The sequence below is a fragment of the Microtus pennsylvanicus genome, chromosome 13 (genome assembly GCF_037038515.1).
Source record: "Microtus pennsylvanicus isolate mMicPen1 chromosome 13, mMicPen1.hap1, whole genome shotgun sequence".
NCBI classification, from domain to species: domain Eukaryota; kingdom Metazoa; phylum Chordata; class Mammalia; order Rodentia; family Cricetidae; genus Microtus; species Microtus pennsylvanicus.
Genome location: NC_134591.1, coordinates 78,693,724 through 78,721,427, shown reverse-complemented (window position 1 = coordinate 78,721,427; position 27,704 = coordinate 78,693,724). Strand labels below are relative to the sequence as shown.

At 45.1% G+C, this 27,704-nt stretch overlaps 3 protein-coding genes and 1 pseudogene across 28 annotated transcripts in view; 3 read left to right on the top strand and 1 right to left on the bottom strand.

Annotated features, from left to right (window-relative positions):
* Camta1 (calmodulin binding transcription activator 1) overlaps positions 1–4,518 on the top strand; it is an 826,088-nt gene extending 821,570 nt beyond the window's left edge. For all 21 annotated transcript variants that reach the window (XR_012907539.1, XR_012907538.1, XR_012907537.1 and 18 more), the window contains one exon: positions 1,284–4,518. Coding sequence is in view for 16 of the 21 variants with exons in the window: in XM_075946641.1 (XP_075802756.1) it covers positions 1,284–1,347 (64 nt within the window). In the remaining 5 variants the exon portion in view is untranslated. The remainder of the gene's footprint in view (positions 1–1,283) is intronic.
* A 1,643-nt stretch (positions 4,519–6,161) lies between these two features.
* On the top strand, positions 6,162–12,996 carry Vamp3 (vesicle associated membrane protein 3). The gene is made up of 5 exons (XM_075945573.1): positions 6,162–6,296; positions 8,101–8,185; positions 9,955–10,113; positions 10,790–10,841; positions 11,391–12,996. Coding segments are annotated over exons 1-5 (315 nt in total). The 5' UTR covers positions 6,162–6,294; the 3' UTR covers positions 11,408–12,996.
* On the bottom strand, positions 9,085–9,256 carry LOC142833796 (NADH dehydrogenase [ubiquinone] 1 beta subcomplex subunit 1 pseudogene; annotated as a pseudogene).
* Positions 12,997–15,748: 2,752 nt separating the features above from the next.
* The window catches only part of Per3 (period circadian regulator 3), a 47,067-nt gene continuing 35,111 nt past the window's right edge, over positions 15,749–27,704 (top strand). For 5 of the 6 annotated variants that reach the window (XM_075944576.1, XM_075944574.1, XM_075944572.1 and 2 more), the window contains exons 1-6: positions 15,749–16,270; positions 16,635–16,780; positions 17,491–17,606; positions 18,777–18,978; positions 22,180–22,228; positions 26,978–27,120. In XM_075944576.1, coding sequence (XP_075800691.1) covers positions 16,173–16,270; positions 16,635–16,780; positions 17,491–17,606; positions 18,777–18,978; positions 22,180–22,228; positions 26,978–27,120 — 754 coding nt within the window. In that variant the 5' untranslated portion in view covers positions 15,749–16,172. The remainder of the gene's footprint in view (positions 16,271–16,634; positions 16,781–17,490; positions 17,607–18,776; positions 18,979–22,179; positions 22,229–26,977; positions 27,121–27,704) is intronic. The other variant, XM_075944577.1, reaches the window with a different exon arrangement.

Genomic DNA, 27,704 nt, shown 5'->3' with positions numbered 1-27,704 from the left:
GATCATATCAGGGTTTCACAGTACTAAGAAATGATTCTGCTTCAAGGTTGTAAATATGAAAGTTCTTTAATTTCTTGGAATGTATATTCCTTTCCATTCATTTCCAATAAATACAGCAGTACTTTATTTTGTTTCCAAGAATGTTCCTATTTGCCTGAGTCTTATTAAGTGTGTTTAGAAGATAGTAGCACTCATCTTGAATAACTTTTAATGGACTGGTATAGACAGTTGGAGAGACCCTGGACAGAATCAGAGGCCACATTTGGCTGACTTCTGAATAAGCCCACTGCCAATCTGATGCTTTCTTGTTCTGTCACTGGGGCAATGTAGGGAAGTCCTCAGAAACTCTTGGTTTTCTCATGCAGACTTCTGGGGAGCAGATGTTACTCTGTGGCATGCAGCATCTGCAGACTGCCCGACACAGCAAGCACTGCTTTGCACTTGACCGTTCTGCCATCGGTGCATTTGCCATTGCAATGTGCAGAGGATGCTCTTAGAACCTGCAGCTCTTCCCATGCACACTATCTCTTCGGGCACCACGTTTGTGATGGCAAATCCTTACCTTAAGTGTAGATTGGAGAGGCAATTAACAAATTGCTGGTTTGAGCCCTCCAAGAGTGTCCTTTTAAATTTGTTTACTCTGGTATTTCTGATAAGTAAAACAAAATCCCTTTTTGGTACTGATCCTACTGCTATCCTTCCTGGAGCTCTGAGAAGGAACATGAACTTAACAGTTATAGTATGAAATGGGAGGGAACTAAGAATTATGAAGATCCAAGACTTGGTAATATAGGGGAGTGGGAAAGAGGAACTTGGTGTAAGTTGGGTCAGGTTCAAGGTAGCCAGCAGTCTGGAGTCTAGGAGTAAAACAGTGATTCAGTCCCTGATCTACTTACAGCTAAATAAAGGTGTGTGCCAATTCTCTAGTTTACACAATTCCCTAGGAATTGTGGGGCATTCGTAACAGTCCAACAGAGAGAGGAAGACATTCCTCAAATAATTAAACATTCCCAAGCTTTGAGTGTCACTCTTGATTCAGCACAACGGAGCAAATAGCTTATTTCTGCTCTTGGAGCACTCCATGTAAAACTTTCCATGTTTAACCCAGGGTCACATCTTCCTCTTGGAATATTCTCCCAACAATTTCTCAAGTTTTCTTGTTGTCAGTCTTCAGAAGGGGCTTGTCTGGGCTTCTCATTTCTGGGGTGTCAGCCCTCTCCTTTATTTGGTCACAGTTTCACTCTGTAGTTATCACCTGGTATTGTGTTTTGTTTCTCTTCCAGAGTGAAAGAATTGAAAAAGGCCAAGGAACTTGAAGACATACAGCAGCATCCCTTAGCAATGTGATATTGCTTCTCAGACTGTTTTCATTTGTTTTTAGCAGAGACATGCAACAACAACAAACATGCGCGTGCACACACACACACACACACACACACACAATCCCTCTGCAGTTTTGGGGAGTCAGCTGCAGGATTTTAACAAGAATGTTTTGGTCATTGCATTTGCACTTTCATGGACAACTTTTAATTTGATCAGCAAGACATCTTGGAACTCAATCTTCTGTTGGATCACAGGAAAACAAGACACCAGGAGGAACTGGAAGGGCTTCCTCATCTTAGGAAGAAGCCACTTTCCTTGTCATTAGGGCTGTATTCAAACATCGTGTGGAACTGTACAAATATTTATACCAAAAATATAGCTAAGAACAGGTGGGGCGAGGCTAGCAACACAAGGAGTGCTGTGCCTGCACCTTCGGTTACTTCCAAGAAGCTGAATCTTTGGTTCTCAGTGGAGGGCTTAGATCACCCGAGTCATTACTGAGTCTGTGTGTTCTCATTTCCTTCGCTGTTTTGTTTCGTTTTTCTTTTTCCTGTTTGTTTGTTCGTTTGTTTGAATCTCTACAGCACACTTAATGCAACTTTTAACATCTGCAGGTTTTCAATGTTTTGTGAAAATTTGCAGAGGGGCGGGTGTGTGGTAAATGGGTAATGCACGGGAAATAACGAGAAACAGCTTACAGAATTTAAATCCATTTTCTTGTCCCCACCACCTCCCAAGGACCTGCGAGGATAGTGATCATCTCGTCCCTTTTCTCATGTTCAGCACTTTAATTTGTTTGCCTTACTTTCACTTGCAATGAGAATTACTTAAGAATTGGTAACGCATGTAGCCTTTTTTAGTAACCTTGGAAACCGTAGTAATTCCAAGGAATCATAAACCTTGCCTGGACATTTGCCACCTAAACGACCAGTGTGGTGCTGCATTTTGGCCAGTAAATTCCATGTTTTGGCTCTATCTCATCCAAACGGAGTGGCTTCTGTGTACATATAAAAGGTAGAAATGAAAAAAAAAAGCGAGAAAATATTTGAAAGGGGTTATATTAATTGCTAAATATTTTATTCACAAAGGTCAATAAGATGGCAAGATGAAATTATTTGTATAGTTTTGTCTGAATGAGCGAGAACAATGTGGATGTATTGTTTGTATATATTGTATATATTAAAACAAAGATGTGCATGAAATCAAGAAAAAGAACAAAAGCAAAGCGTTAGTGGCTATGGTCTGTAAAATGAAACAAAAAAAAACTTTATTTCACTATAAGAGTACTTTATTTTAAATGTTCTGTAGAAGAACATTTTGCTAAAGCATGACTAACCTGCAAAAAATAAAAGAGAGCTACTGTATTTAGAAATAGGAAAAAAGGCAGAGTAGCATTACTTTAAAAAAAAAAGGATATGTTTACATTTAATTTTGGCTACCAGGAGTTTATTTTATTTTATTTAAAAAAATTTTTTTGCCAAAGGTGCCAAGTAATGTGAATGCTAATATTGCTTAAGAAAATTAAGTTACTTTTGCAAAATAGATAATCATAAGATGAATCCTTACAGAACTTAACACCATCCGCTCACACCAATAAAGAACATTAGAACAATTAAAATTTTGACAAAAGAATTAGTGTGAAATTAGAAAAAAGGCATTTTCATATCTCCTGCTGAAAATCAAAAAATGAATAAAAACTTGCTCACGTGAAAAAATAAAAGTGAGAAACCATGGAGGCTGGTGTTGAAGGGATGCCGTGGTGTAGTACTCTTTCCATGTAAGAGGAGCCAAAGAAACAGATGCTTTTTAAATTAAACTATTAATGTCAAACAGAGAGAACCAATTTTGCATTTGCTAATGCCAGTTTAAAATCCCAGGTTAAGTGTGAGAATTGGTTGGTATGAGATTTTCTTTAAAAAACAAAAACATGGTTCTGGCTGCCAACTGTGAGTTAAACTCAAGGCTTGCTGTGAAGCCTAAAAATATTCACAAATAAGCTTTAAACTGGTGTCTTCAGAAGGAAGCTAGAAACAAAAAGATTGTGGTTAAAAACAACACTGGGGTCAGTGCTCTTGGTGCCTTTTCTATAATCGTAGTTGTTTTTTAATTACTCCCTTCACTGCCAACCTCAGATTACTGTACAGTGTACGTCTCTCTGCTCGTGATCAGTGCGGACAACAGTGACAGCCCCACAGCTAGCAGCCACCTGTACATTTGTAAGCTGACCTGACCCGATTTCGTTTTTACATGTGTGGGTTATGTTGCCGCTGTTGGAATCCTTGCCCCTACCCCCCATACCTATTATTTGACACAGTTTGACCTGTCTGAGGACAATTTATAAAAACATAATTGTATTCATAACAGGGAATAGAATGTGAAGCCAGCTCTTTCAGAATATCCTATATTAATACTGGATTTGGATACATTTACTCCATTGCTTATGGTTCAGATAACTGATCATGTGACCAGAGTAATGACCTCAGTGGATTTGCTTCAACCCTCACATTTATTTTTTTAAATGTTTCACATGCCACATTATAGCTCAACAAGTTAGAAAATTCTGGAAGATAGAGACTTACGTAGAATTAGGAAGTTCTTATGGAGGGGACAGAAGTAGGGTCAAAACCTACCAGTACAACTGTGAATTCTAGGTGAGGTCGAAGCGTACTTCCACTGAAACAAAGCATTTCTGACCACCTTTTTTGATTGTGACACTTAATTTTGAATATAAGGTGATAGGTAGGCGCAGCTTTCTTGGATAATCTGAATTCCCAAGTGCCAGGAGTAGGATTTCATTATAAAATTAATAGCTAACCTTATTCTGTCTCCTGAAGATTTAATTGCTATCCTTGTTACCCATTCAAAATCAGCTGTACTGTGTGAATGAAATAAAGACATTACGACGAACCCCTTTCTGGCTGCACGGTCGCTTATGGCAGTTCCACACAGTAGTTGGCGCCCAATGGGGGGTCCCTGAGACTTGCATGTAAAATTAGTCTAGATGTCTTCTTTTTTGTAAGTTTTATTTTTGTAATTGTGCATGTAAAGCATCATTGAGTCAATGGATCTGTTGAAGAACTCAGCTGCTGGAAACCATGCAAAATGTTTTGAATTGCCCTTAAAATATGGAAAATGTTTTCTGAATGCTTTATATTCTTTCTGCTGTAAATTAAAAATGAAGAAAATTTCCCCATATTATCTGTGTTTTGCTTTAACCTGACCTCCATGGCGTTGAGGTTGAGATCATAGAACTGGAAGTAGTTTTTATCTTCCACATGCGATGGATTTACACACCCAGTGTTTCACTTAGAGCCACTTTCCCAGAGGACTTGCTTTCCACCTACATTGCGTGGTTTCTCAACACAACAATCATTTGTCTTAAGTGCAGGTACTTGAATGATAAATACAGATCTTACTTTAAATCCACTTGTTCTCATGTAGCATAGGGTACCCCTAAATTCCCTGTTTAAGCTCAAGGATGCCCTTGAACCTCTTACCTTTTTCCTATAGCCTTCAAATGCTGAGATTATGGGTGCCAACAGGCTGGGGTTTTGTGTTTGCTTTTTCCAGACAGGGTTTCTCTGTGTAACAGCTCTGGTTGTCCTGGAACTCAGTTTGTAGACCAGGCTGGCCTTGAACTCACAGAGATCCACCTCAGGCAGGGTCTTATGTGGTTCTGGGGATCAAACCCAGGACTCTGCATGTTAGACAAGTACTCTACCAAGTAAGCTATACTCCCCAGCTCTACTGGGTAGTTTTTTAAAAAAGACCTTTTCCAGCTTGCCTCCCTTAGTCCTCCCATCTCACCCCCATTTCACCTTTGTCCAGTCCTCTTCACTGAGGAGTTCTGCTTGTCTCCCTACCTCACTTCAGCAGATCTAGCTCCAAACAAGTGCCAGACTGTTTCACACTGAATCTCCCCACAGGAGTCCCTAACACTTTCTGGAACCCACTCCATTTAAATGCCATTGTCTTCTTCACATTTGTTTTTACTTAAGCCCAGGCCCAATTCTCCTGTTCTGTGCCCACTGTGTCCACTTGCACTTCCCTGGAACGTTCTTCATAGCTACCACTCAACCCAATACCCACTTGCGTGGCACGCTCTCATTTCCAATACACGTTTGCTTTTTGAATTACTATATTGAAGTGGGAGACGGCTTAGTGGTTTTCACTTAATGAGTCCACCAACTGACTTTAATTGGTCTGTTTAAGCACGTTGGGATACACTGCAACATATGTTACTCCCCCCATTTGACCAAAAGTTGAGAACCTCCTCTGCTAAGGCCAGAGAATTACAGAAACGAAGAAACTTAAGAGTTTTCTTCGTCAAGGCTCCCTTCAGGCATTGTAATATCCGTGCGATGGCAAATATTTGCCATGGCCGGCGAGAACACGAGAGGGGACTTATCCCAAGCCCTGTGGCCAAGACTCCAAGCGGACTTCCTATTGCTTCTTACCTTCCTCGGAAAAGAACTTTGGTTGTCTCTCAGGACCACTAGATTATTCTGGAACGTTAGGCACGTACGCTGTTTCCAAGGTTGTCACGACCCAGAGACAACGTGTGCAGGCTCAAAGAAATGTAAAACGCACCATTCTTACTCTAAACTGCCTTTCCAGGGCTAGAGACAGGGCAGCGGCGACGCTTGAGGAAGCTGTTGCGATTCATTGGCATCGAAGAGCCAGCCCAAGGGCGCAGGCGCAGGCATAGCGCCCTAGCCCCGCCTACTCCTCCCCCGTCGAGCTCTGGCCCCTCCCAGTCTGCTCGGCAGAGCGGTTACAGCCCAAGCGTCGCGCCTGGGCCACGCCCACTTCCGGCGCGCCCTCCGTGGCCGGGAGCTCCTCCTCGGTTCCTGTCCGGCCCCTGCTCGCGACGTCACCGCAGCCCCGCCCATATCCACAGCCCTCGGTCGCTCGCCGCACGAGTCCGCAGACCCTCGGCTGCTTGCCGCCGCCGCTACCGCTGCCGCCAAAATGTGAGTGACGCGCCGCGCTGCGAGGCGAGGCGGGCTCCGGGGGCCGCAGCCCCCTCCTGGGACCCTCGTCAGGCGTGGTGGCCGCTGCTCGGGACCCGAACTCGGGTGGAGGCCTCGCGGGCCTGCGCGCAGCGCCCTGGGCCAGAAGTGGGCGGTGGCCCCGGGGTGCACTCTGCCCTCGGACGCTGCGGGCCGAGTCGGGGTGGCGCGGCGTCCCGGAGTGCCCCGCGGGCTGGCGGGCAGACGCGGAAGGGCGAGGGTGGGGCACCGGCTTCCAGAGGAAGCTGCCGCCACACCCCGTGGTTCCTTCCCCGAGGTCCTGGAGGGGCGGGGGCCACCCCGAGCTGAGGCTCGCTCTCTGCGCGGTGGTGCCCCCGAAAGTGCGGGAAACCCGAGTACGGCCAGGGGTGAGGCCCAGGTGGCGGCCTCAGAAGAGCTGCCGCGGTCCCAGCAGCCCTTGGCCGTGGGTTTCGCTTCCCTTTTAAGCAGAAAACACTCTTGTTTGTAAATGGGTAATATCCCTCTACCCAAAGTTGACACCACTTAAGATGTACCTGGTCAGACTGCTGTGCCCGGCATCTCATTCAAAGAATTAAACTGGAGCTGGCTTCACTTTAGCCAGCTACATATTCATTCTAAATTTTAGTAAGATGAAGAGGGGAAAACTATCTACCCTCTTCAGAGAGCTGTTAGGATTCATAGGACACATGGATACCTTTTGGCCCTAGAGCTCGGTTTATCTGTTTCCCTCCCAGACCCGGAGTTCTGTGAGACAGCCATCAGAAGTGTCGTGTCCTGTTTGTTGATAGACACGGTGCAAACTTCAAAGAACTGTTGTATCACCGACAGGACGACTGCTGTGTAGCGAGGCTCACCTTAGGAGCTGTCGTAGACACAGGAGGAGTTTAATGGAGGTCTTAAGGATTTCAAAGCAAGAGTAGTTATGAAAAGTGGGCGTGAGTGAAAGAGCATTCAAAGAACCTGTGGAAGAAGGCTTTCCCAAGAGAGTATTGCTTCAGCCCACCTTTCCATTCACACAAACCCAAGCACTACTTCTCCATTTTGCTATTTTGTGATTGTTTCTAACTATAATAAGACAGTTCTTGCCCCAGCAAAAAATCAGGTGAATACTCGGTGCCCTTAATTATTTGTGTGTCCTAAAGCAAGTTTGGGTTTTTAAATTTATTTATCATGTACAGTGTTCTGCCTGCAGGCCAGAAGAGGGCACCAGATCTCATTATAGATGGTTGTGAGCCACCATGTGGTTGCTGGAAAGTGAACTTAGGACTTCTAGAAGAGCAGCCAGTGCTCTTAACTGCTGAGCCATCTCTCCAGCCCCTAGCAAGTTTTTTTTTTTTGTTTTTGTTTTTTTTAAGAAGACCAAAAGTAGAGGTATCCAGTCTTTGATAGAGGTATCATGCACTTCATTGATAGAAGAAATGTTTCAGACTTTGGTCACCATCAACTGGGACAGTCTTGGGAATTATCAAGGGAGTATAAAAAAATGCATTAGTGCCTTTATTTCTTACTGCAGGACTGTTTTTTTCTTTTTAAAAAATTTCATTATAAGACTGAGTCCTGACATAAAAGTTTGTACACACACACACATACGGCGTGGTATATGTGTGAGAACAGAGGACAGTTTCAGATGGTGCTGCTTTTGTCAAGTGCCCAAAGCTCTCATGTCTCCCCCTCCCATCTCACTGTAGGAGCACTGGGATTACGTGTTTGCCTTACCAAGTCTGGCTGATGTAAGTACATCGGAAATCATAACATACTCATGCTTCTGCCTTCTACCTTTCAGGTCCACAGGTGTGCCTTCAGGAAGTTCAAGTGCTGCCGCTGGCAGTAACCGCAGACTCCAGCAGACACAGAATCAAGTGGATGAGGTAGTGCTCTAAAATGCCGAAGTGTAACTTTTAAACAGACATGGGAATTCTGTAGAATTCTGTCAGGAAAGTCACTGGAGCTGCAGAAAATTGCTCAGTGGTTAGGAACACTTACTGTTCTAGCAGAGGATCCAGGTTGGGTTCCAAGTCCACGTATTTGGGCCACTCAACTGCCTTTAACTCTGGCCTCCAAGGGCAGCTGCATGCATCTGCATAGACACACACACAAACATAATTTTTAAAAAAATTACTGTTAGAAAAAAAGCATCATCAATGTGCGAGTGTAAATTTTGACTATGTAGACGTCTTTCTAGATGTGTAGTTAGAGGACCACAGGGAAGGTTCTGTGGGAAATTCAGACCAGTATTTCCATATTCTTTATTTTTTATGTGTAGGAGTGTTTTGCCTGCATGTTGTAGAAGCTGTGTTTTAAGCACAAAGTGGACTCTTCCTGGTTTCATACTTAATTATCTACTATCAAATCAGATACCTAAAACAGATGACCCTGTCCCCGAAGTATGTCCTCAGAGCCACTTTGTAGAATGGGGTAATTAGATTGTTCAAGAAGGGTCAAGTCTTTCTGATCTGGTGTTTGTTTGTTTGCTGTGTGTCCTATAGCCAGGTTTACTAGTTACCTGGTATAGGCAGGTTTGTTGACGCTTTCTTTGGCAGTTGCTGAGGGACACATTGAAGGTGGAACTGCTGTAGCCTAGCATTCTTTCTGGAACTCTCAAGCTAGAGGACTCTTACGGTGTCTTTTGTTTGGGTGTGTTCGTGTGTACAGTAAACTGTGAGAACCTCAGGCCAACATTTCCATATTCATTTTTAAAAAAATAATAAACATTTTTATTTCTCTGATAACTTTAAAATGTAAACATCCTGTGATTTAGCCACAGGCTTTACTTCCAACTAACCTCCTCATTAGGTCTCAGTTCCCTTTGAAAGAGCATAGTCTTATTCCAGAAGGCCGTTAGCTTTTGGTCATCCCTTCTGTCTAGATAGCATCCAAAGACAAATCCCACAGGGACAAGTAACCCAGTGGTCACATACATGCTGAAGCAGGGCCATCATGACTGCTGCAGCCTGGTGCCAAGCACGACCTCACGACCAAGGGCAGCAGTAAGGATTTTTTTTTCAAGATTTATTGTTATTTCATCTGTGTTAGTGTTTTGACTGCATGTATGTGTACTGCATGTGTGCAGTGCCTTCAGAGGCCAGAAGAGGGCATCAAAACCCTTAGAACTGGAGTTGCAGAAGGTTGTCAGCTACTGTGCAGCCAATGCACTTAACTGATGAACTACTTCCTGGTTCCCTACTTCTATATTTTTATAGGGTTTCTCAGTGTATCCCAGGCCGTCCTCAGTCTCGAGAACTCTGTAGACCAGAATTTCCTACGTGGAGCAGGAGATATCCTCTTACTTTAAACTAGGATGTCTTTGTTTCCTTAACTGATTGCCCTGGCCAGAACTGCCAGTGTAGAGCCATGAAAGTGAGTGCCCTGTTCTGTTTCAGACCTTAGAGGAAGCTGACTCTCTCACCGTGGCATGCAGTGGTAGTGTGGATTTCCCCAGCACTGCCCATTATTGATGTTCCCTTCTCTCACCGGTTTGCTAAGTGGATTTATCACAAAGACCTGGGCCTCCTTTGTTAAGTGAAAGTTTACCTCAAAGTAATAAAATGCTGACCTGGGCGGGGGAGGTGCCCGTAGAGTTCATGTGGAGTTTTGTTCTTCCTCTCCTTCTTGTGTAACTGGAACCATGTCTGTTTAGGTGGTTGATATCATGAGAGTCAACGTGGACAAGGTGTTAGAAAGAGATCAGAAGCTCTCGGAGCTAGATGATCGCGCAGATGCACTGCAGGCAGGTGCTTCTCAGTTTGAAACAAGTGCTGCCAAGCTGAAGAGAAAGTACTGGTGGAAGAACTGCAAGGTAATGCCCTTCTGAAAGACCTTCCCTTTAGACCCTCCGTGCCAGAGTGTTGCAGAGGCCACAGCATTGCATTCTGTGACTCTGGGTGGATCTGAGCCAACCGGGAGTCTACTTCACTTTTCCTTGCCCACAGCTTGGAATCCAATCTCATGTTTTGTACTAAAGTTAAAAGATATGCAGAGTAAAACTGTCCCAAACCAGCCCTGGGCATTAGATCCCCGCCCAGGTACCTGAGAACACACTGATAAGGTCGTTCTGGCTTTGATACTCAGTTTGCAGGCCATTCTAGGAAAGACTCTGATTTCAAAAGTTAAATGCTGAGAAGTTCTCCTGCTCAATGAAAGAAGAGAAAGCCACATACAAATATTGCTCAAAGCAGGCTTACATAGTTAGCAGATGAGAGCGTCTGTGATTACATTGCAAATACTTTTCTGTCATGCTTTCTTTAGAAAGGATACATGGGACAATCAGTAGCTTGTGTGGAAATTTGTTTTTCCAGGGGCCGTGGAGGATTGGAACACATTTTTGAAAGCCCATAACTAAATTTTAGGCCTTAACTGAAAACGTTAAATTTAGTCTTTAGAAATGATAACTTATTTCACACTACAGTGCTTGCTATTTCAGTGAGCGCTCTCTGTCTGTTTTTGCAATGTTAAATGGACCTGTCTTGTTGCAGATGTGGGCGATAGGGATCAGTGTCCTGGTGATTATTGTCATCATCATTATTGGTGAGTTCCCCCCTTATGCACAGATGTTTGCACTTGCAGGAGCAAAGGGTGAAGGTTAGTTCATTCCAAGGTTCTCTTTACCAAATAATTTGAATACTTGAGAGTTTTTTAGGATGGTGGTGTGGAGAGAGGTTTGAGGCAGAGTCTCACTGTTCAACTCAACCTGACCTTTAACTTGTGATCTTCTCACCTCAACCTCTCAAGTGTTAGGATTATAGGCATGTACCACCACCATATTGACCCTAAATATTTTATTTGTGTAATAAAGTCTGGTGTTTTAGATAGATAGGTACATACACACATACATACATACATTAATCCTTTGAGACTGGAATATCATTCCTACTGACTGGTCAATTTTTCTTTCCTGTGTCGTTTTATGTTTCCTTTTGTGTAATATAGTGATTAGCTGAGACCACCTTGCTCCATCCCAACTGGCCAAATCTATTTCTTCCTGTCCTTATTTAGACAATAGAAGTCCATATTGAGTATCTATGCAAAAAGACTAAACTGCTCTTTCACTGTTTCTAAATCTTCCCTGCTTCTTAGTGTGGTGTGTCTCTTAATGAAGAACATGGTGAAACCGAAGCCTACTGTTCAGGAGCGTTTTCAAGATTTTCTACTTAGAACCTGCTATGTTATTGAGCTTACCTACTGGTGTTTTGTTTTTTTTGTCCAAATGATTATTTTTGTTAGTTTACATACAGTTCAGTGCCTAGGAAATGTGCCTTTGTTTAAATATACACTCCAAATGGGGGTGTGAGCTGCCCTGCCCACATTTTGCACAGTGCCTTCACAGAGCTATGCACCGACTAGGAAAGAGGACTTCTGCTGCTCCAGAGTGCTGGAGTCGAGGTGGATGTTGTCACTGATGACTCGCTGTGGATTCCAGGAAGGGGATTCTATTCAAGTCAGTTGTCCCCACATCTGACATCGTCTTCAAAACCACATTTTCAAACCTTTGGGTGATTGGATTCCCAACTTGTGCCTTCCAAGAACACTACTGCCTAGTGAACATCGGTGGCAATAACAGGGTGAGCCTTATTTTGATACTGGCTCCTTTTCCTTAAGAGGACCCTCCTTTCTGTAAGCACTACTGACTCCTGCTGTATTTAAAATGCTCTCATGTTAGGTGTGAAGATGTTTACTTTTTTGTTCTTGTTGTGTATCACTTCTCAGAGTATTTTAATCAAAAATAACCCTTTAAAATGTTTTTGTAGAACTATGACCAAAGTATTTTTGCCAAAAGTTAAATACAAATAAAATATCCGTAAGTCTGTCCCTAATAGACAAATTCAAACAATGTGCCAAATGTAACTCAAGGTGCCCTTCAAGAAAAAAGTGTTAATTCTGTGTGAGCCTTCAGCATTTTTACAGTCCTTTCTGTGCTGTAGATAATGCTACTCCTTCAGATTTGGTTTCTTTTATAGAGTTTTAGAGGTAAGCTAAAGTCAGACCTATAGATAAGGCATTTAGCCAGCAGTTTGCAGACTGAACTAGAGGCTGCGGTCACTAGTGCAGTGTGAGCAGGAGCTCCGCAGCCTCACGTCAGTTTGCACAGACCAGAGATCTTGAATGCTGTTTTCTGCTTTTGCTCATACCCCACTTCCTAAACTGGTCCTCTGTATTATGCTTGGGGTAAGGTATTGGCCACTTCCAAGTGGAGAGCTAAGCAGAGATGCCTGTTGCTCTTAAGCCATAGCTATTGCCATCTGAAACACTTTCGTTGTGTATCTGAGACTTTCATCAAGGCATGGTTCAAAGTTGAGAGTTCAGGCATGAATGAACATAAGAAATCAGTGAGGAAGAAACAGGCTTTCTTTGCCTATGGCAGTGCCACTAGAATGCCCTGGATTTTGTGTGTGCAAAGTGGCATCAGTCAAGGCATAATAGAATCTGGTTCCAGTTTTTTATTTGTTGCCCTGACATTACTGAAACAATATAACTATTGAAAGTGTGCCCCGCTATGGGAAAGCAGCATCAGCCTAGGGCCTCTGTCCTGGTCTGACCCACAACCTTGGTGCTGTCTCCTCCATACTCAGACCCATGTAACTCATTGGCTCCTGCGTTAACACAGTAATACCTCGCTTGTCTGTGCATTTAGCTGGGAACTTTCCCGCTATGATGTCCTAAATAAAGTTGTTTATTAACATGATCCTGCCTTGTGTTCCTTGAAGCGGGGTGGGTACACCTGATCCGTGTCCTAAAACTTCTCCTTGCTGCCCCACCACCACCACATACTACCTTTTGTCTCTTACCCACCCCCGCTGCAGCACAAGTTTCCCTGAGCAGCTGGAGATCCCGTCCTGTGCTAGGCTTCCCTTGGACAACAGAACTGATAAGATGAATATATATTAGAGGAAGGTTTATTAGGTTGGCTTGTGTGATATCTGCTTCACACTGAAGAGACTGGGAATGATGGAACTGTAGCCGGCCTAAGCATGACAGACATGACTCTGGCAGGCCCTGCCCTTCTCTCCTATTCCCTCCCTAAAAAAACATTAGATTACATTCCTAAAGCTAGCCCCCAAGGTCTATTCCCCTATTCGGCCACTTCTCCTCCTGTGACTGACTACCAAGGTCCAGCTGCCAAAGTATTGAAGTCCAGCAATCAAAAAACCCCCTTTGGCTCACCTGATTAACATGCCCAATTAAAATTAAAGACCTCATCCAAACACGGGGTTTCCCCTTTTCCCTTTATAAGCTGCCATTTTCCTATGGATCACGTCTGTCTCCCTCCAGGACAAACATCCCTGCCCCTTCTACCTTGTTCCCTTCCCTTCTCCCTCATCCTCTATCCCCTATCTTTGTCTCTTTTTCTCTGTCCTTTGTTCCTTTGGGGCAAATAAATCTCCTTTGTGCTGAGACCTTGGCCTTGGGGTGTCCTGAGCTGATCTGCTCCAACCCACCATTCCCTTACAGAGAACTTAGTAGCTGTTCAGTTCATGAGGCCAACTGCCAATCCAGTTTTGCAGGCTGGGGGTATTCCTGGAAAACCTCTGGTCTTCGGACCATGTTGAAGCCCAGAGAAGCTGAGATCTGGTAACAGCAAAGTGCAGCCACATCAGGGCAGATGAACTTGCCAGTGAAAGAAGGCTCCCGGGCAAAAAGCAGAGCATCCTTCTTCCATCACCGTTACCTGGGCTGCCGCCAAAAATTGCTTTCTACATAGGGTAGGTCTTCCCCACTTCCTATAATCTGAGCAAGAAAATCTTCCAGGATTGCCTGCCCAGCAGGTTGCCTTTCAGCTGATTCCAGACCCAATAAAGTCAACAGTGTCACACACCCCAAATGAAAGTGCTTCTCGGTGCAGAGATGAGTTAGGAGCTAGCTTGAAGGTAGGATGTGGCCTGTGGGTTTCTTAAAATATGGTCTTCTGGAAGTAATCTGGAAAGTTGGCATTGGCACACCACACCCCCACCAGCCAGATAGGTAAATACGGATAGTTGGGCCCTTCTGTTCAGACCGGCTCACAGGTTCACATGTTCAACTAACCTGCTCTGCACCGGGATGACCTGGCAGATGCAGTGCTCTTCAGTGCTGTCGGCCCACCCACTTCCCTCACCCCAAGGCACCACTGAGGCTCAGTTTCCCCTTCTCAGTGAAAACATCCTCCAGTCCATTTCCCAATCCTCTTGCCTCCTCCCTTAACCTCCATCCTTCCCATTCCACCAGCTTCTTCTTTATCATCATCTCAGACTTTCAGGGCTCATTTGTGTTGTGTGTTGAGTGTAGAGACTTTTGTCCTGTCCTCAGAGAGTACAATAATCTCTGCTCAGGTGTGCACACAATAGCTGTATAATGAATGCTTCTTAAAGAAGAGCTTGGCAGTAGAGTGGTCCGGTGTAGAGAAAAACTACATAATGTGGATAACTGCCCTCTGTCACTTTCCTCTTCTTTGACCTAGAACATCTTTCATTCATCCAAAAACTACTGTGTGTACCTTCTTTTTTTAGATTCTATTATTTCTCTGCTGTGTGTCTGGATATGTGCACGTGCGTGCAAGTGTTTTTATCCATGAGGGCGTTGGATCCGCTGGAGCAGGAATTACGGATACTTGTGAGGCACCTGATAGAGGGTGCCTGGGAACCGTCCAACGGACGGACTAGGTGCTCCCCTCTAAACTGCTGCGCCATCTCCTACCCCCACCCCTACCCCCCCGTGTCTTCTTGGTGTACCCAGGCAGCAGAGGGCTGGAGCTCTGCCCTGTTGATTTCATTTCGGAAGAGTAGAGATAGATGAAAAGAGCGTCCCGGCTGTTTCCTGGAAAAGGGGGCGTCGTTTACATATGTTCATTTTCCTCCTGTTGCTAAATGAATCTGTAATTTCAGGGCAGCCAGGGAAGTTACCTTGTATCATTAAATTTCTATTTTTGAAAATTCGGTTGGATTCTACCTGGGTCCATTCGCCTGTAGCTGGCATTCGGGAGGAGACATTAAGTTTAGGAAAGATTAAAACAATAGGAAACCAAGAAGATCGTTCATGCCAAAGCACGGCGTCCCCTCCAGGAGCCTCACAAGTGCCGCTCACCTGTCGGCGGCGCAGGCCACGCCCCTGACCCGCCCCCTCCTGATTGACAGCTCCGAGGCCCCGCCCCCTGGAAGCCCAGCCGTAGACTGCGCGTCTAGGCCCTAGCGTCCTCACGGCCACTCCGCCCCCGACCCGGGCTCCTGGCGGACGGGATTGGCCGAGAGCCGACCTCGCCCGACCCGCGCGTTATGTAAGGTTCTCCGGGGCCTTTGCACCCGCCCACCCGCTCGCGGTTATGTAATCCCCGCCGTGCCGAGACTGACTCCGCCCCCGGCCCGCCCCTGGCCAGTGTGGCCTCTCGTAGCCGGCCGCCGTGACCAGTCGCGCGGCGGAGGGGCGTGGCCGGAGCCCTGGCGCGCAGGGGGGCGGGGCCGGCGGCGGCTCAGCACGCGGCTGGCCTCGAGACCTGGCGGCGCGCGGGTGGGCGAGGGCTTGGCTGGAGGGAGGCCTCCTACGCTGCATGATCAGCCGCTCTGCCCCGGCCTTCCGCCCGGGCGGTCGCCCCGGAACTGTGCGCTCTGAGACGTTTCTTGATGGTCGCCGACTTCCCAGCATGGACGGTGGAAAAGTTGGTTCGGGCTGAACGAGCTCCCTGAGAGCCGTGGCGGGGTCCGACCAGCCCGCTTCCGGCGTCGAGGTGTCGGTGTAGCTCGCCACCCGAGCAGAGACTGTGAAAATGCTGAGGAGAAAAGTGCCCCTCAGATGAGCGTGGTCGGCGACCAGTCTCTCCCGAAGGCGATGGCAGGGACCCAAACAAGCCGGGTTTGGTGGCTGGCTGCAAACTGAGGGCTGCCAGGCGGGATGGACCCCTGTGGAGACCCGGCAGTCGGCGGCGACTGGCCCCACGACAGGGGACAGGAGGGTCCGCTGCTGGGCACTTTCGTGGACAGCAGCCACAGGTGACGCCGGGTAGCCTTCCCTGGAGCTAGCTAACAACTTTTTTTGTTATATTTTTGACCCCTGGGGCAGAGAGTGTCAGAGGAGGCGACACGACTGGGAACTTTTGGACAGTTGAGTAAGAATCGATGGGAGGAGGGGTTACTAGAGTAAATTACCAGAGTAGGAAAGAAGTGGCCAAGTGGTTAAAGAATTCGACGGAGTTAGGTAGAGCTGAAGGGAGGTTGGAGAGTGTCAAATGTGCCCTACCTGCAAGAGAAAGGACATTAAACCCGAGTGAGTTGGTGCGTCCAAACACCCTAAAAAAACAGATACTTCTGAATGTCCATCATTGCCACTTCTTCTGTGTGTGTTTTTTCTATTCAGTGAACATGAAGACAGAAACAGAATATCTGAAGAACTTATAATGATTGTCCAAGAAATGAAAAAGTATTTTCCAGCCGAGAGACACACTAAACCCAGCACCCTAGATGCCCTTAACTATGCCGTACGCTGTGTGCATAGCGTGCAAGGTAAATGAGTTGCAAAGAATAGGGTGCACTGGGGTTCTCCAGAGGCTTGAGCGTCTTTGTGGCCAGGACAAGCTAGTCTGGTTATGAAGTGACGCTTTGGGCTTTCCAAAGCCAGGAGGATGGGATCTGTCTGAGAGTTTACTAACTGCAGTCTCTGCAGATCTGTTGCAAGAGTAGAGTTTAGCAGTCAAACTAAGACTCGAAGACCTTTTTCAAGAAGCATTGCCTTCCTTGGAGGTTCCAAGAGAAAAGACATGGATGCTTTCCTGTCATGCACATGTCTTGGAAGTGCAACCACAATATAAAAAATTGGCTAAATTAAAGGACAAACATTTTTCCTTCCCCTCTGACTTTCTTTCTTGAGTAGTCTGTAAGTTGCTATATGTCTTTAGCACAAACCTCTTTGCTTCACCTGTGACAAATAAGTAGTTTGTGCATGCTAATGCTTCCTCCATAAAGAAATGTGTGTGTGAACTTGTAATTTCTTTAACTAGCTTTAGAACTGTAAATGATTTTTGTCCCCTGTAACCTAGAGCATGCAGGATTTATAAAATTCATAGTCTTAAGTTTGCATAACTGACTATATTTTTGATGCAAGCCAAACATGACCTGGTTTTGAGGGAAATAAGTCAGCTTGCTAGTGCTAAGACATGACTTCCTAAAGATGCTGCTTTCACTGGATTACCCATTTATCTGCCTGTGTTTCTTAGCAAACAGAGACTTTTTCTCAAATCTCAGTCCACACCGAGCACCTCAGACAGATGTGTCTGCGCACGGTCTGGAGGAGCTGGCCGGTCTCACTTCTGAACAAGCTTCCAAGAACACAGTAAGTAAGATTTCATGAGTTTTGCCTTCTCCTAAGGACCTTCTCTAGGTGTTAAAATAGTCATCGAAAGCGTCTCTTGCTGAGGTAAACAAAGGCGAAACTGCTGAGAAGGTGCTGTGTGGTGTTTCCGGCCTGTGGCAGAGCATCTGAAGCTAGACTGCAGCTCGCGCTCTAGTGCAGCCTCGTGTGTGAGCTGTCAGGTTCTTTCCTCCCCTCACCATCCCATGTTCTCTACTATAAAAAGGAAAGAAGCAGCCAACCGAACATGGCAGAGTAATTTCCTGCGCCTTATTCCAATCTCCAAATTGTTACTTTCTATTTGTATCATTCTTAGTTCCAATACCTACTCCCTCAAAGTAGTAGCAGCTGGATTAGGTAAAGCAGGTGAGTTGAGATGTCATTTTAATGGGGAAGTTTTGGAAGAGACCTTTAGTGTGTGCGTATATAAATCTCTTCTTATTGACAGTAATTAAGCCTCATATTTTATTGATGGTGGAGACGCCTTAATTTGATATTTAAATTTGAGCATCGCTTTAACTTAATGTTTTTGTAGGTATTACAAGGAGTCGTGTAGTGTTTCCTAAGAGAGCTTGTTCTACTAACGAGCTTAGGCTGTAGTAGGTGTTTAAAGAAACAGCTTCTGAGGAAACATTCACCATAAGTCTAGACAGGGAAGCAGGTCCACGTGAGCAAGAACAGTGGCCGATTATCAGTGAAGTCGGTGACGAAGCGAACAGGACCTGAGTGCAGTTCTTATGTAATGAGGTCTGTGGAGGGCAGCTTGTGAAGGAGGCAGATCTTGAGCTCCGTCTTTAAGCATAGAACCTATATGACTGACAGGAAGACAGTCCCCTCCTGGGGGAGAGTCATTAGCAGAAGAGAAAAGCCTATGTGCCGCATACATATTTAGTCTGCTCAGGAGCTGGTATGGGTTTGTGGCATCGAGATCAAACTTTCAGGAAGCCTAGTGTCCTTTTTATAATGGCTGCTAAGAAGCATGCTGGAGAAAACTATTTAGGAAGCTTTGTTCTTTACGAGGGGTGTGTGTGTGCGTGTGGGCACACACGTGTATTTTAAGCCTTGGATTATGGTAGAAATCCAGAAGAAACTGACTTTTCAGAGAGTATTGTGTGTAAGTTTTTCAATTTTTGTCTGATCTGTTTTTCCCAGGATACCTTTGTGGCAGTGTTTTCCCTTGTGTCTGGACGGCTAGTGCACATTTCTGAGCAGGCTGCTTCGATCCTGAACTCTAAGAAAGATTTCTTGACGTCCTCACGCTTTGTTGACCTGCTTGCCCCTCAAGACGTGAGGGTGTTCTACACACACACTGTTCAGAGTCAGCTTCCTTTCTGGAGCAGCCGGACCCAAAGAGGTAATGAGACCAATGTTAGGGTGAGTTATCTTGCCCCGGGATCTGGTCATGCTTACAGAAGTAGTACAGCATACACGTTTTCCTTATTCTTTGTGCTTCATTTGTGTATTTACTTATTTTTCTTTTTTGTTTTTTGAGACAGGGTTTCCCTATGTAGCCAAGGCTGTCCTGGACCTCACTTTGTAGGTCACACTGGCCTCAAACTCAGGGATCCACCTGTTTCTACATCTTTTTTTTTAAGATTTATTTATTATGTATACAACATTCTTTCCTCCATGTATGCCTGCACGCCAGAGAAGGGCACCAGATCTTATTACAGATGGTTGTGAGCCACCATGTGGTTGCTGGGAATTGAACTCAGAGGACCTCTGGAAGAGCAGCCAGTGCTCTTAACCACTGAGCCATCTCTTCAGCCCCCTGTTTCTACGTCTTTAGTGCTGGGATTAAAGGCATGCACCACAACAGGCTTTATTCTCCTCTGTAAAAGGAACACAATAAAATGGTATTTTTGTCATTTAGTGACATAACAAACCAGTACATTTCTTTTTATAAACTTAAATTTTTCAGATTTTATATGAAAAATATCTTTGATTACCAGCATACTTCACAGCGGGTGACGGCAATACAGGCACTCTTCCCTTGGAATCCATACAACATGCTTTCTTCCTGTGCAGTCTTCATGATCCCTTTGTGTAACAGTTTTGACTTTATAGACAAGATGCTGATCACCCCTACTCAGTTTTTCTGGCCCTAAAAGTCCATGGATCTCATAACTTTGTTTCCGTGTGAAATGCTCATTTGTCTGAACCAGATATGCAGTCACAGGAAAGGGTTTATTTGGCTTCACGTCTCATCATAGTCCATCATTTGGTGGAAATCAGAAAAGGAACTCAAACAGGACTGGAACCTGGAGGCAGAGGCCCAGAGGGGAGCTGCTTGCTGTCTTGGTTCACATGAATTCCTCAGCTTGCTTTCTTATAGAACCCAGGACCACTAGCCCAGGGATGGCATCAACCACCATGGCTGAGCCCTCCTCCCTCACTGATTGCTAATTGAGAAAATGTCTTACAGCAGGATCTCATGGCAGCACTTCCTCAGCTGAAGCTCCTTCCTCTCTAATGACTCTAGCTTGTGTCCGGTTGACACACAAAACCAGCCAGTATATAGAGCCAAAAATGGCCTTAAACTGTAATCTGTCTGCCTCTTCCTCCTGAGCAATGGGATTGCAGTCATATGCCACCAGGCAGACTTATGCAGTACTGGGGATCAAACTTAAGGTTTTGTGCAGACTAGACAAGCATCTCCTGACTGAACTACATCCCGTTTATATGTGTGAGTGTTTTTCCTGCTTGTCTGTCTGTGCACCACATGGGCTTCAGGCCCCATGGAAGCCATAAAAGAACATTAGATTCCCTAAAACTGGAGCTCCAGACAGTTGTTAGCTGTCATCATGTAAGTGCAGGGAATTGAGTCTGGGTCCTCTAGCAGATCAATCAGTATCTTAGCACTGAGCCATCCCTCTAGTGCCCTTTTTTTCTAATTTTCAAAAAAAAAAGTTCATTTTATAGTTCTGAAAAGTGGAAAACAGGTAAGCATGGTAGCTAAGCCCAGCATTCTGGAGAATGAGTCAGGGTGTGACTTCAAGGCCGTTGTGGTCTACATTGGTGAGAAACCCTAAGAAAGTGTAGCACAAGATTTACTGTTTCTAATCATGTTTAAGTTCAGGGATTAATAGTATGAAATATGTTTACACTCTAGTGAAACAGACTGCCACGACTTTATTACCTTTTGGCCTCCACCTTTATGGTGTTTTAAATCAAGTGCTCACTACCTTCCTCTAGCTCCGTTACCTCTCTTTCCCCATCTTAAAAATACTGCTATTGTTCATCTTCCTTTCCTAAACACTCGTTTCAACATTCATAGTCTGTTTGTTTTCTGCTTTCGTCAATGACCCATTCTACGAACATTCAACACTTGGGGCCAGTGATCCATTCTAGATTTGGCCAGAACTGTTCTAGATGCTGGGTTGATAAACATGTTGCCAGCTCTTTCCGGTTTTGTTTTTTGTTTTAATTTTTGTCTTTTGCTTTTTTTTTCCTTCAGCAGTGTTTGTATAGGTTAATCATTGCCATGATATTTTCATCCCTCCTAAAACTTTACTGTATCCTGAAATCATTACTTCTGTGATGCAGGCCTGATGTGCATCTGGTTTATTCCGAATAGTATACTTCTGCTATGTAAATCTGAGGTTTGAGCTTCAGCTGAGAACAGTTAGTAAGCTCCATGTCCGTTCTGGGCAGTGCCCGTGCTACCTGCTTCAGTCTCCTCCTCTGAGCTTAGAGGACATCAGTGGACACAACACGGAATGCTACGTCCTCTGCTGTCAGTTGGGCCATGTTTTAGAACACGCTTCCACTTAGTGTCGGTTGTATAAACCACTCAGGAGGACCAGATGGCTGTTCAGAACTCACTTTCAGCTTGTGGAGTGCCTTATGGGCTTGTGTCCACTGAGATCACAGAGTCTGCCTCGTGGTGAACATAGAAGCCTGGTGTAATGTGTAAATGGTGTGAGCAAAAGGCAATTTTCTGATTCTTTGTATCATCCTTCCTTTAGCTGTGCAGAGACGTCGTCCTCTTCAGTATTTTGGACCTGCGGGTTCTCACTCATTATGTTACTGTGTATTTTTGCAGTTTTTCATAGTTCTGTAACTTAGGTCTTTTTACTTCAGTGAAGCGTTTGGGCAGAGGTTCTGCCTCCTCATTTGACTCTAACGTGTATTTGCCTCTAGGTTGTCACCAGGAAGGCTGGCTAAAACAAACACTGCAGTAATTGGTCTCGTCCTCGAGAGATGACATTAGCAGTACATTAGAGTCATGAAAGGGTCATGCGTGTAACCTAGAGCACAGTGTTAGATCTCCCCAAGGGCAGAACAAAAGCAAAGGAAAACAGTCACATTCATGTGCATCAAAGAACTGAAGTCTGAAGTCACTCCACAGTTCCCCAAGCTGTTAGAGTGGACCAGACTGTCGTCAGACCGTCACAGAGACGTAAGTGGATGTGCTTAGCTGGAGAGTAAGGGGAAGATGGCAGGGTCAGACGAAGGAAAGCGCAGGCCCAGATGAGAGCAGAGTGGTGGACAGGATTGCTTCCCTGAGGAGCTGCCTGTGAGGGACACAACGGCCATTTTCCTTTGTTTCCAGCTTCACAGTATGGATCTGCATCAGTGAAATCCTTCTTCTGCAGAATCTGGTAAGTAAAGGGTATGGAGGCTCAAAATGTGGCTCTCAAATTTCCGCTCGACCCTTATGGTGATGCTTTCACATTCAGCTAGATTCTGCTATAGATACAATAACGTGAGACGGAACAAATAAACAAAAATCTCTCTTGATTCTTACATGAGAATTTGTATGTGACTGGGTGGTCGTGGCACATGCCTTTAATCCCAGCACTCGGGAGACAGAAGCAGGCAGATCCCTGAGTTGAAGGCCAGCCTGGTCTACAGAGTGAGTTCTAGGACAGCTAGGGCCGTTACGCGAGAAACCCTGTCTCAAAAAACAAACAAAAAAATTTGTATGTGATTGAGAAGAAAAAAAGACTGAAAGATAAATGCTAGCCCCGTATATCATCAGAGCCCTTGGTTTGAAGTTAACAATAAAACTGTTTTGAGCCAGGCAGTGGTAACGCACACCTTAGTCCCAACACTCAGGAGGCAGAGGCAAGTAGATCTCTGTGAGTTCAAGGCCAGCTAGGTCTATAAGAACTAGTTGCAGGACAGGCTCCAAAGCTACACAGAAACTCTATCTCAAAAAAACAAACAAAAAAAATGTGTTTTGAGCCCCATTTTATTTGCTTTTCATTTTTCAGTCACATTTAAAATTAATTTTTAAAATTTCCCCACACCTATCTCTTTGTTTTTATAATTTTTAATAGCAGGCCTTAAAAAGAGAGTGATGTAGAAGAAAATTTACCACACCTTAACAGAAGTGACTTCTTGTAAATAGTTGTCACCCTCTAAACAAATTACTATAATGTTGCTTTCATTGTAAAAAGAAAGACTTTAACTTGCTATTATTATTTTTATTTTGAGACAGGGTTTCTCTGTGTAGTCCTGGCTGTACTAAAACTCACTCTATAGACCAGGCTGGCCTCAAACTTATGGAGATCCACCTGTCTCTGTCGTTTGAGTGCTGGAATTAAAGGCGTGCACCACCATGCCCAACAAGAAAAAACATTTTTAAGTGTCACAATTGTTAACAGCAGTATTTAAGTTAGTAACTACTCCAGATGTTTAGAGAAGGAAAATGTTTATAATGGAAATAACCAAATATTCTGTAAAACTGGGGGGATTTGAGCTAATAGTGTTTGTGGACCTAAGCAGGAGGGATAATCCGACTGACAGTCAACAGGTAGGAGGGCTGTATGGTTTACTGTGTCCTTCACCAGTGCCTTTATCAGAAGCAGGCCTGAAATAGAGTAAATGTGGGGGCATCCCTGCAGGTGTCAGACAGGCAAGCCAACCAGGAAGAGATAAGAAGGAAAACCTGGTACAGATTGACTTTGTCAGCCTGGATCAGACTTCACGGAGTTAATGACAGGAGATTTATTCCCAGTGTATTTAAGCCCAGTACAATTTGAAGAAGAAGAAAAAAAAAAGGCTTCCTTGGGTAATACAGTCCCCAGTGCACAGAGAAGCATAATTACATTAAACTCAACTCGGGGTATTGTCATTCCCCCCAAGCAGATGGAGGCTAGAGATACACTGCCTGTGCTAGCTTTCAGGGCCTAAGGGTCTGGCGTTGTAGAGATAGGCTAGAGGTCATTTGGGTAGTTAGTTTCCTCTGGTCCTGGTTGTAGGAGCTTGGGGGAGCCTCTGGCTATCAGGGCCATTTCAGTTACTAACCACATCCAGTACTGGTTGTAGGAGCTTGTGTGGCCTGGCCCAACAGATGACACAGATCACCAGGCTGTTAATCTCTTCCAGTTCCCAGCTTTCTGGATAGAAGGACAGGTTTTTCATCTTTCCCACCGGAAAGACAAAATCCTGTGTGCCTAACATTCCTGGTTTCTCTGGAGATCTGTGGGCACAATGACCTCATGCTCTGCTCCCAACATAAATGACACACGGGCTTAAATCACACTGAATACTTGTAGGTCCTGTCTGCATCAGACTGCTCAAAGCAAACATCTTTGGTCCTCGTGTGTTTAAACTCTGTAAGCAGGAAACCAACAATGTGTAAATACAAATGTGTTTACTAGCAACAAATTCCAGACAAGAGCGCGGGTTCTCTCGTGAAGACAGTGGAGAAATTGCTGTTTTATTCAGACTTTTTGTCTGTTTTCTGTTGTAACCCAGCCCCTAAGAGTGTCTAGTTTGCAGAGGATAAGGGTTTGGGTGTGTCGTTCTGATGTCAGAGAGCATGAAGCCAGTGTCTGCTCGGCATTAGGCAAGGGCTTCATGAAGAAGGGCAAACTGGCATGGGCAAAAAGGCAAAGGGAGCCAGACACCATAACAGCTAGCTCTCACCAAAGTTAGCCCACTCTGACAGGGTCTGCGTTGATCCCCTCGTTATGGTGGTGCTCCCATGACCTCTTAGAGCCCCACATTGCTCTCACTGCCATTGCACTGGCTGGGGACTTTGGTGGTAGCAAATCACATCCAACTGGCGAGGAGGGGACCCTTCTCTGAGGAATCCCAGTTGCAGCAAGTGCCCTAAAGAAGGTGAGCGAGTAAACCAGGCAGCCTTAAGGAAGTTTCTGAGGAAATATGGTCCGTGTGGAAGAAACAGATGTGCAAAGGCCCTGGGGTGGAACACACCTGAGTGTGGAAAGGTTAATGGAGAACCTGGCTGGAACAGAAGGGAAGAGAGGAGGGTGGATGGAAAGCCTAGATCCCAGGGAATTTTACACTCAGAAGGAAGTATTTGGTTGAGATGAATTGCTTTCAAAACCTTTTCCTTAGGACTTTCTAACCTAACAAGCAAAGAAAATAGTATAATGAGCCAGGTATGTTCTGACTACCCAACTATAAGCCATGGCCAGCCTGGTGCCACTTGTTCCTCCACCAGTTCTTCCCTCTGCTCTTATCTCAGAACTGAGACATTTCCTCCATTAGTATTTCAGAATGTATTTCTAAAAAGCAAAGTTACCATTCACCTTATGATGATAAAACCATCCTGGCCTTTGACCAGTAAGAACACTGTTAGGATCGATGCCCTGCCCTTCTAGCAGTATCTACATGGTCCTTGACAGCCTCCTTTGCTTTTAGTCATGTGACATCCCAGACTCTGAGTCATGCTTTCTCCAGGTGTTCCCTTTTGCAGGTGGAGGGAAATGACATTACCATTGAGACCCTGTCTGGGTGAGGGTCAGTCCTTACTCTGGGGCTGCAGTATTTGTACAGTGCTAAGAGGTCTCATTTATCAAGAAAGCACATTTTAAATTACAAAGGACTGTGTGGACTGCTGTGTGAAGGACCAGGTCAGCTGTAGCACTGGAAGGCGTGGGTTGTAAAGTCAGGCTAGTGAGGTGGTAGAAGAAAAAAAAAAATTGGTTGCTTTGCCAGGACTTATTGACTGAGGTTTCTGTCCCGCCTGGTCTTGTAGCCATTCAGCCCCAAAGAAATACACAGAGGTCTACATTAATTATAGACTGATTGGCCTAGTAGCTCGGGCTTATTAACTCATAACTATTAGCCCATAATACTTGTTTGTGTTAGCTACATGGCTTGGTACCTTTTTTGGTGAGGCAGTCACATCTTACTTGCTCTGTGTCTAGCTTCCTCTCTGTCTGGGTGATGACTGCAGACTGAACCTTTCCTTTTCCCAGAATTCTCCTGTTCTCACCCCACCTATACTTCTTGCCTGGTTACTGGCCAATGAGCGTTTATTTAAAATACAATTGACAGGATACAGACCATTGTCCCACAGCAAGGACTTATGGGTTATAATTGGAGCATGATATAAAAAGGAATGAGGGATTGGCGATAGGAATCTTGGGTGGAAATATCTGAGGCCCGAGAGCATGGAGCAAAAGCATCTTCCTGGAGAGGAGCTGTGTCTGAGTTAATCTGGATTTACATTGAGACTGTATGAAAACATAGTTCTAGGTAGAGGTGCAGGCCAGAGGGTAATGTGTAGTAGTGCAAGTGTATATAAGTGACATTTAGAACCCTTGGCATGGACAAGGCTGAAGAAGTTCTTTATAGGGGGAAGCTGGACAAATGGAACATGAACTCTTGTGTAGTTGGGGGAAGGCTGTCATCCACATGACTAAAATAGGAAGCAGAGTCATAGTGAGGGTAGCCAGTACACTGGGACTGCCTTGGGATTGGGGTCACTAATCTAGATTAAGTTAGAAGAGAGACTTGATTACAGACAAAGAAGAATGGCTCACTCTTTGACAATTAGACTCTACAGCATGTGGCATGTCCCAGTAGCATAGAGGAGAAAGCTTTGTGCACATCCTCAGAGCTTCCTCAGTGAGACTGAGAAGGGGTCTGTCTCTATTCCAGAGGCCAGGCTAGGCAGCTAGGTTTTAATGTGCTTTCCCCAGCCAGGCATTTTGCAGGACACTGCTGACCTTCAAGCCAAGCCTGCAGCAACCAAGAAAGTAGCTGGAGCTTTGGTCAGTTCTTTAACAACAGAAGAGGGGTGCGCTATAGTTGGGTTTAGCCATGTGATCACATGGGGCCCCATTTTCTATTTGCAGTGCTTGGTGTACCTCACGGTGGAAGGGTAAGAGTCAGTGGGAGTTTGGGGCATGGTCATGAGCAGGTCATGGGTGGGGTGACTCTCACAGTGATGTGAGCAGCCCTCCATAAAACTTCTTAGGTAGTGAGTAGTGGATGATCGTTATTGCCCAGAGGTACTAAGATTTCAAGCTAACCTTCCCTTTTAGATTGGGTCTTTCTGTGTTGGGAATTCCCGGTGGAGCATCCCCAGCCTTTTCACAGTGGGCTGAGTGCACCACTATCAGCTCTAATCACTTTGATCTCTTCAGTGGAGGTGGAGACAGAGCACAAAAGAAGCATTACTCTCCGTTCTGGATCCTCCCCTATTTGGTTCACGTACATAGCTCTGCCCAACCAGAACCAGAGCCTTGCTGTCTAGCACTGGCTGAGAAGATTCACTCTGGTTATGAAGGTAAGCCAGGATTTCCTGTGCTCAGTGAGAGGCAGAATGCAGTGTTCAGACAGGAGTGTGGAGAATGTTGTTCCTATAGTTTCCAGGCAGAAGGCTGCTTCATGTCCAGTGTGGGCCATAAACTCACTTCTAGCTGGTGTTAACTGGGTGCTGTTTGCTGACCTTGACTTCCTGTGCTGTTATCACTGCCACAGTGTGACTTCAGCAGCAGAGTTGGATAGATATTAGTTACTTTAGTCCCTTCTCTATTGGTGACCTGTTCTGTGGCCTTTTACAAGAACCTATCTTAGATGAAATAATAGCACTAAAATCATTTCATGAAGAAGCCACAAGAATGATTGCATTTGCTAGGTAGCACATGCCTTGAGGGACCAAGGCATGAATGCCCTGGGTTACATAATAAGTTCAAGGCTAGCCTGGGCTACATAGTGATTCCCTGCCTCAACAAACCAAAAGCTGGAGGTGTAGCAGTGGTAGAGTGCTTGTCATGCTGTGTAACTACAAGGCCCTGGGTTTGATTCTTAACACTTGATGGAGGGGGAAGCAACATGGTTTTTTTGGGGGGGGTGCGGTTCAAGACAGGG

Bases quoted from the DNA above. Each gene is read 5' to 3' on its own strand.
- Vamp3 (XM_075945573.1), top strand. The intron at 8,186-9,954 runs GTAGTGCTCTAA...ATGTCTGTTTAG, and splicing joins CACAGAATCAAGTGGATGAG to GTGGTTGATATCATGAGAGT. The intron at 10,114-10,789 runs GTAATGCCCTTC...GTCTTGTTGCAG, and splicing joins ACTGGTGGAAGAACTGCAAG to ATGTGGGCGATAGGGATCAG.